This window comes from Archocentrus centrarchus, chromosome 5 (genome assembly GCF_007364275.1).
Source record: "Archocentrus centrarchus isolate MPI-CPG fArcCen1 chromosome 5, fArcCen1, whole genome shotgun sequence".
Lineage (NCBI taxonomy): Eukaryota > Metazoa > Chordata > Actinopteri > Cichliformes > Cichlidae > Archocentrus > Archocentrus centrarchus.
The window spans coordinates 35691121-35699663 of NC_044350.1; the positions used below are offsets into that span (position 1 = coordinate 35691121).

At 44.8% G+C, this 8543-nt stretch overlaps 1 protein-coding gene across 2 annotated transcripts; it reads right to left on the minus strand.

The window, feature by feature from the left end:
- Positions 1–1810: 1810 nt before the first annotated feature.
- On the minus strand, positions 1811–8324 carry LOC115780329 (deoxyribonuclease-1-like). 2 transcript variants are annotated; one of them, XM_030729462.1, is made up of 11 exons: positions 8086–8324; positions 7782–7810; positions 6249–6341; positions 6075–6169; positions 4799–4885; positions 4491–4603; positions 3360–3472; positions 2821–2975; positions 2511–2607; positions 2274–2400; positions 1811–2036 (listed from the first exon to the last, which is right to left on the minus strand). In XM_030729462.1, exons 1-11 carry the CDS (start codon positions 8144–8146, stop codon positions 1951–1953), a joined length of 1056 nt encoding a protein of 351 aa, XP_030585322.1. In that variant the 5' UTR covers positions 8147–8324; the 3' UTR covers positions 1811–1950. The 2 variants fall into 2 exon arrangements, with proteins under 2 accessions (XP_030585322.1, XP_030585323.1); XM_030729463.1 differs by lacking the exon at positions 8086–8324 and adding an exon at positions 7942–8078.
- Between the last annotated feature and the right edge of the window lie 219 nt (positions 8325–8543).

Genomic DNA, 8543 nt, shown 5'->3' on the forward strand with positions numbered 1-8543 from the left:
CTATCGTCCAAACAGATCAGTGGATGATGCGGTAGCCATAGCCCTCCACCACACCCTCCAACACCTGGACCACAGCAGAACGTATATCAGGATGCTTTTCCTCGACTAAACCTCTGCCTTCAATACCATCCGACCAGGAAAGCTGATTGGAAAACTGTCCGACCTGGGGGTCCCGACCCCCACCTGCAACTGGTTTCTGGATTTCCTCACAGACAGTCACAGGTTGTACGGATGGGAGGAAGGGTCTCTGCTGAGCTCACAATCAGCACCGGATCACCACAGGGCTGCTGCCAAACTCTTCACTGTATACACCCATGACTGTGTATCCAACATGGACAACACCATCATCATCAAATACGCTGACGACACCACCATCCTGGGCCTCATCAAGGGTGGGGACAAGACCGGGTACAGGGCGGTGGTCGACACTTTCTTATGGAGAGGAAAATAACCTCATCCTCAACATAGAAAAGACTACAGAGATCATCACTGACTTCAGGAAGAAAGCCCCTCAACTGCACCCCCCTCGCCATCAGGGGCACTGAAGTGCAGAGAGTGGACAGCCACAAGTTCCTTGGCCTTCACGTATCATCTGACCTGAGCTGGTCTACGAAGACTGCAGCCACTGTGAAAAAGGCTCAGAAGCGACTGCACTTCATCAGGCTGCTCAGGAAGGCTGGGCTGAGCTGCCGCCCCCTCACACAAGCCTACAGAGGCCTGGTGGAGAGCATCCTCACCACTGGCATCTCAGTGTGGTATGGCAACACCACTCAGGCTGAGAGGAAGGCTCTGCAGAGAGTCGTGAAAACTGCTGAAAACATTATCAGGACTAAACTCCCATCAGTGGACACAATTTACACACAATGATGCAAAAAGAGGGCACAGCACATAATCAGAGACCCATACCACCCTGCCCACTTTCTCCTCAGGCCCAAACACACAACAAACAGCCTGAGGAAAAGATGAGCAGACAGCATCATCACACACAGAACTAGATTCTGCAAAAGCTTCTTCCCTGCCACAGTCAGACTGATGGCAGAGCAAAGGACTGCTCACAGCCAAAATCCACTGTGCAGCACTCCTCACACAGCTAAAACCTCATGTGCAACATTTTCTTTATTTATTCACTTATTAAAATAACACTTGTTGGTGCAATATCTGTCAGGTGTGCATGTGCAATTTATACTGTGTTCTTTGTAACACTAAGTGTGCAATAACCGCTGTTCAGTATCCATCAACCTTCCATCTTTTGTATTTTTGTATATGTGTGTATATACATATATATATGTAAATATTTACATATTTTATTCTATACCTTTTATATTTTATTTTTATTTTTTTATTATTATTTTTTTTATTCTACACTCCTACCCAAAAGCTCTGCACAAGAATTCCTATGGACCCAAACCTTGCGTGTGAGTACAAACGGCAAATAAAGTCTGGAAGTCTTGAAGGTCATGTTTGTGGAGGGTGTCACTGTGATCACGCAGCCTGTGACGAAGAGGAAGTGATCCTTCTTCTTCTCAGGCAATTTCTGATTCATATAATAAGAAATTGTGAAGAAGCGCCATTCATATATAAATATGATGTCACTGCCGTACAGCATAATGATCATAATTTATCACTGCAGAAAATCTCCTGATCATCTCTGAACTATAATGTATTCAGGAATCTTACAAGAGTAATTGGTGGTACCCAAAATCTGGGCTGCTGTGGCCATCCAGACACGGATATCCCAAAACACCGTCGCTGGATCAACGAGAGTGTTTCCTCAGCACACTGAGAGCGTATCTGTGGAGCTCGCTCGAAATCACAGTAAAGAAAATGCTTTATTTCAGTACAAACACTACAGGTTGTAGTATCAGTGTGGTTTTCAGTCAGTCACACAAAATGAATCAAAATAGTTTTTAATGAACTCCAGTATCACTGCTTTTTAAAATCAATAGATCATTAACGTCGTCTCTTGGTTGGTGTGTTCGATTCCTGCCCTCGTTTCCTCTTCGGTGCTCCGGCTCCTTTGGCCTCCTTCTGGTGTCCTGTTGATTAATGGAGGAAATACAAAGTGTGAACATGAATAAAAGCTTTCACTGCATGTTCAGCATAAATCTGTTGGTCTGTGCACCACCGACAGCAGAATGAGTTAGACTGTAACTGAACTGTGATCTGAGCTGTTCAGGAGGGTTTGATCCTTTAATAGGATTAATAGTGTTGAAATGCATTGTTATTAAACAGGAACTATCTCAAGTATAAATACAGTAGGAGTCAGTGAGCACCTTTCCCCTGAGCCCGTCCTTTCCTGGATGCTGTGGTTGTGGGCTGAGGCGGTGCCGCCCTTCTCTGCCTCCCCGCTCTGGTCTTCAGCTCCACCTCCACGGGGTAATGGTCGCTGATGCTGAGAGCCTTGGAGAGCACATGAAGCTGAATGACAAACTGATGCGGTCCTTTAAAATGCTGCAAAATGTAAATCATTTCCATCTTTGAGCTCAAACGCAAACACGAGTGAGTCTCACCTCTTCATCGCTCAGCTTGAACTCTTTCTGGAAGTTGAAGGACTTGGCCGAGCCGGGGACGACGGCCTCCAGCACGGTCTCTCCGTACACCACAATCCTGTTTGAGGAAGACCACCCGCTTTTCTTTAAAATGGTTAAGAAGGTCACTTCATCTTTTACATCATTTACAGTGTGCAGATAGTATCCTCTCAGCCTCAGTGGTACTTACAAGTTTTTAAGCATTACACAAACATTTATAAACTCAGGCAGGAAAAACCCAGAAATGCTGCTGAGCAAAAACCTCTGAAAATTGTGTTATAGTGTGTGTCACCTGTCGTAGGTGTTGTCATTTTTGTTGCTAGCTGTGGTGTCAACATCATCACCAATGAGCCACTTGTAGGGAGGAGAGTAGATGCGAATCTTCTCCTTCCCCTTCTTGGAGAGATATTGTCCATCTGCATTAAAGTCCCCCAGAATCATAATGTTCTACAGGAGAAAAATAAATGCTGTGGTCAGCAGACAGATTATGACACGATGCTGTGCAGAGCTGGCAGAGTAATGACTGACCGCCGCTCTGTGAGCGTTCCTGGGCATTATTACTTCAGTGGAAGAAGCTCGCTGAGAGCCACAGAAACAATCGTGATGTGAGAGCTGAGCGACTGCAGCGCTTTGCTGCACCTGAAGCCTTTCTTGGAAAATGAGGTCCTGCTGCATGAGAACATATTCTGATCTACAAGGCAGCAAATCCCAGGTGGTTTCACCCTCTCATTCCTCCCGTTGCAGGAGAGGTGCACGGCAGCTCGTCTCTGAGGTTCATGATAGAAATCAAATTGAATCGGAGTGAATTTGAAATCAAACAGTGAAACTTACATCGGTTTTCCACTTCTTCCTGACTGCTTCAACCACATCGTGCAGCTCGTCCAGCTCCTTCAGAGCGTCTTTGGGCTTTGTGTGCACCGGGATCAGGACCAGATCATCCACAGCTGGAAGAGCACACAGGCAAAGAGGCCTAAACAAAAAGTGCACCTGCACAGACGGTCTGAATATCAGATTTACAGCCGTTCCACCATCACGGTGCAGAGGTCAGTTTGCTGATGTCACATGCTGATTTTGACCCGCGAAGCCTCGGCTTCATGAAGCCTCAGAATAAATGTCTCGGTCTCGAGTTGGTTCTTTGGAGCCATATTTGGATCACAAGGTGGTGCGCTATGTTATCAGCTATCGCTGTCAAGCTCAGGTAACAGGCTGCATCCATAACACGTACAAAGATACCTGCTAATGTGGTGCATAACAGGTTGAATTCCTTTCAGTTATGTAATTATGTCATTCTACTCCTTATATTCCATAACATAATTGTAGTGATATCGTCACTATGTTGCCAAATGTGCAGTAGGCATGTAAAGAGCAGAACTGGGTAATACAAGTGTGATGTGCACTGTCATGTAATCTCTTAGTGCTCCAGTAGGGGGACCCACAGCTTCGTTTCCTCACTGAGAACTGCGTGTTGCTGCTTCATCCATCCATCACTATTTCCCCAGTTTAGGGCACAACACTGATCGGTGCTGTGTAACCAACCAATCAAACACCAGGATTTCAGTCATCAACACTGGAGCACACACTTACTGCACACAAATGTTCCAAAAACCAACAACAACACAAACACTGTCGACACAACCGGTTCAGTGACTCCAGTGAGTGAGGTGAAGTCTGGGAGACGCCTGTGAGCTACAGCCACCTGTGCTGGGACACCTGCCAATCAAAGTCTCCAGGTGAGTGAGCTATAAAAGACATATTAAAGTTATGAAAGCAGTTCACCTCCTGTACCGATGTTATGAAGGAGAAAACTGTCCACAGAGGTTCAAACTGTTTATTGTAGCAGGCTGCAAACATGCTGCGTTCTGCTGTAAATTTGGTACTCTGAAGTGAGATTGTAATAATCCATGTGTCAGCCTGGGAGGGGGCTGCTTACTGAAAGCGTTACTGAAACACAGTAAAACAAACCTGTGGTGGGACAATCGAAGCGCAGGATGAAGGGCTCTCTGGCGAAGGCGTCTTCATCTTCAGCCTGATTATCTTCATACTGGTAGGTATCCATCTGGTTTACTTCATCGAGTCTGAGAGACGTGCATGAAATGAGACATTTATTCAGGCCACAGACCACACATTTGGTGTAAAACTCACACATTGGTTCACACAAATTAAACTCTAATCCACAAATGAGTGAGATGTTTTTCCAGTTCAATGATAACAATGGTTTCATTGGAAGTGTATAAATACTTCTGTATTACAGTGAACCTGGACTCACACACCTGTAAAAACAGACATACTGCTCCCTGTAGGTGTCTCGTCCCAGTCGGCGGCTGGCAATCTTTGAGTAGGGATGGTTTCTGTTAGCGCTGAGAAGCAACATAAAAATACAATTTCCTGTCAGGTTACATGAAAATATTGTAAACACATCCATCCATCCATCCATCCATCCATCTTCTTCTTCTGCTTATGGGTCACAGGGGTCAGCCACCTCTTCCAGCTCATCTGGGGGGACCCCAAGGCGTTCTGAAACAAGCTGAGAGATATAATCTCTCCAGCGTGTCCTGGGTCTGCCCCGGGACCTCCTCCTGGTAAGGACACACCCGGAACACCTCACCAGGAGGCACCCAGGAGGCATCCTAGTCAGATGCTCAAACCACCTCAACTGTCTCCTTTCAATGTGGAGGAGCAGCAGCTCTACTTTGAGGCCCTAGGAGCCCCTCCCTCCTAGCCTGTGAATGTTTCAGGCAGAGCAGCCCTACTCATCAACATTTTATTGTTATGCTCAATAAACAAGGTCAGGTCAATAAAGATGTTGTTTGTTCAATATGTATGTTTGTGTGTTGGTCTTTCAAGCTTTGATAATATTCCATAACTTTTAATAAATGTTTAATTTTGTGTAAGTGTGTATAATGACTAATTCAAGGGAACTGAAGAAAAAGCATTTACATTTTACATTTTATATTTTAGTCGACTGAATCGACTGTAGATTTAGTCGACTGTATTCTTTCCATAATTAGCCAACTAAAATTAGATAAAACTAGATCAAATAAAACTATTCAGATTAACAAATTATGACTAAAACTAAATCAGAATTTGCTGTCAAAATTAACCACCAGCTGGTGATCAGTTGACAGCTCAGCTCCTCGCTTCACCGAGTCTCCAGAACATTCGGCCACAGATCTGACGATATGATTACAAAATCGATCATCGACCTGTGACCTAGGGTGTCCTGGTGCCACGTTCACTTATGGACATCCTTATGTTTGAACATGGTGTTCATTATGGACAAACTTTGGTTTGCACAGAAGTCCAATAACACAACACTGTTCAGGTTCAGACCGGGCAGGCCGTTCCTCCCAGTCACGCCCCTCCAGGTCTCACTGTCATTCCCCACATGAGCGTTGAAGTCTCCCAGCAGGACGACGGAGTCACCAGATGGAGCACCCTCAAGCACCCCGCCCAGTGACTCCAAGAAGGGTGGGTACTCCGAACTGTCATTTGGTGCATACGTTTGCTTACTCATGGGGACGTTGGGAAAGTTTGCGGGAAACTCACTCGGCTTTGTTCACTTCTTTCAGTAACGTTTCCATGGCTTTGCCGCTCTTATCCACCACCTCCAGCATGAACACCACACTGTACCGAGATATGATCTGGAGGAAACACATCATTAAAATGCTGCACATTTTATCATTGATCTCCATCGGAGCTCTGTGGTGAAATCATTATTACCTTGGTGAGGTGTTTGATGACATTCTTGTCACGGACTTTTTTCTGTCCCAGGTTCTTCCCGTTAAAGGCTGCTATCTTCATCCTGACTGGATCCTGACAGAGAGAAGATACAGGGTGAGACATTTTGTTCAAACTGCTGCAGAAACCAAACTGAGGAAGAAAATGAGGAAGTGCAGCAGAAAAAGGAGAAATTGAGGTGAAGGAGGAGAAGCTACAGAGCCAACACTGGAAAAACTGCGGCTGGTTATTTTGCAGCATAAAATAAGTCACTGCTTACGCTCCACCTTCCCAGGTGAAGCTCTGTACTCAACAGCAGAGGAACATCTGGAAATGAAAATGGAGAAGTTCCAGAAAATGCAGTTCCTCTAATGCAGTTTCTCACTGCAATAAGTGTGATTTTAACCTTTGAACCTGAGATTAAGTAAACTTGGACACGACGAGTGGGAACGAGGACCCAGAAGAGACTTTATGAATGATGAGTTTTAGAAGTCATGTTTTTAATGCTTGGGAAATATGGCAGCAAATGAAAAATACGAGAGGCTTCCAGTGTTTTCTTCGGTTCACTCACTTCTGTTCCACAATGTCTGAACTGGATTTTATTAAAAAAGGAAAAAGGAGGAGCTTCAGGTAAAACAGCAGCTGCAGGAAGGTCAAGTTCTGTGTTTAGAACATGTTAGTGAAACAGGTCCTCTGATTCTGCACTGCGGTCCGACCCTGAAGAGTTCACCCTTACAGACCGCTGGTCCAGTCCATCCGAGTGTTGACCTACAGCTGATGTTAATAAATGTATGATTAATGCTTAATGAGGTTCCAGAGAGCAGGGATTGCGTGTTTTGGGGTTTCACAACAGATCTCCTCTCGCACACGATCATGTCCATGAAAATCTAACAGCCGAAATGATTTCAATACGTCTGATTGAAGTGAAAATGAACTTTCTGGAGCTGTTGATGTAATTAGTCTGTTGAACACGGTCCTCACTGCTTTATCAGACAGACATCCTCATAACTGCCATTTTCTAATTACCAACATCAAATTTAGAGACAAACATGACAAACTGCTCAGTGCTAACGACTCCGAGCATGCAAAGCAGTGGGAGGAGCTTTGCCACCCTCAGTGACACGGCAGCTCAGGTGAGTTACAATCTTATGACACACACCCCGTCCCCGTTTGTTAGCTGAGAATAAACCGATTCTAACGGCTCTGTTATTTGGTAGATTGTGGGTGCAAATATGATGTGTTTGCCTCAGGAAAATTAATCAAATATGAGATTAAAACTGAGGGTATTTTTACTGCTGAATGTCTCCACCGGTCACATTTGACCCAAACAGGAAGTGCAAGTTAATAAAAGTATCAGCACCTAAATTACTGCAATGTAGCAAAAGGAAAAGTGCTATTTATGCAGCATGGAACAGAAATACTTTATTACTGATGCATATTACATAGTATTTTGAACTCCTTTAAAAAGAGCACTTTGTGGTACTTTACAGTGCTGGATAATATTTAATGAGATAATGGCAGTTCAAACATTTTTACCTGTGCAGAATGAATGCAGTCTACTCCACCTGAAAGGAAAGAAACACATCAGAACAAATAAGTCATTCACTGTTTGATTGTATTGGAATGAAAACCTCTTTAACTGAGTTTAAGTAACGGCCGAGATTCCCGCACATCAAATGTTTTATAGAAATCAAACCTTCAGCTCTTTGTTCAGTCGATGTCTCCAGCTTTCACTCTGAGGATCTCAAAGTGAAACTAAGGACCTGGTTTCCTTCTTTATAGTGACGAGCGCGGGCTGACAGAAGCTTTCAGTTCAGCAAAATGAAAAAGTCAGACTCACCGTGTGGCTGAGCGTCTGCGAGCACAGTCAACAACAGGTCGAGCTGCTCATGTGTCAGCATGCAGGCTGGAGCTGCTTCTGCACAAACACACTGAGTAACAGGAAGTTTTCAGCCACACACACACACACACACACACACACACACAGTTTCCATAGAGCATATTCAAACCACACCACGCCCGTCTGTCTGTTATCAGCTGCGGTGTTTCCTGTGCCTACAGCTGAGGGGTTATCACCAGCACACAGTGCGCCGCTGCGCTCTCCAGAGGGGCGCATCTCCAGCAACAAACTGGAGCCAGTGCAGTGACGTCAGGGGTCAGGGGAGGCAGGTGAGGCACTGCCTCACCTGTCATCATGGCAAGCAAAATACTAACAATGATAAAAGAAAATGCATTTGACCACTTGACTGTTCTATAAAACTGTTTTCTGAATTATTTCAACACTTTAATGGTCAAAAT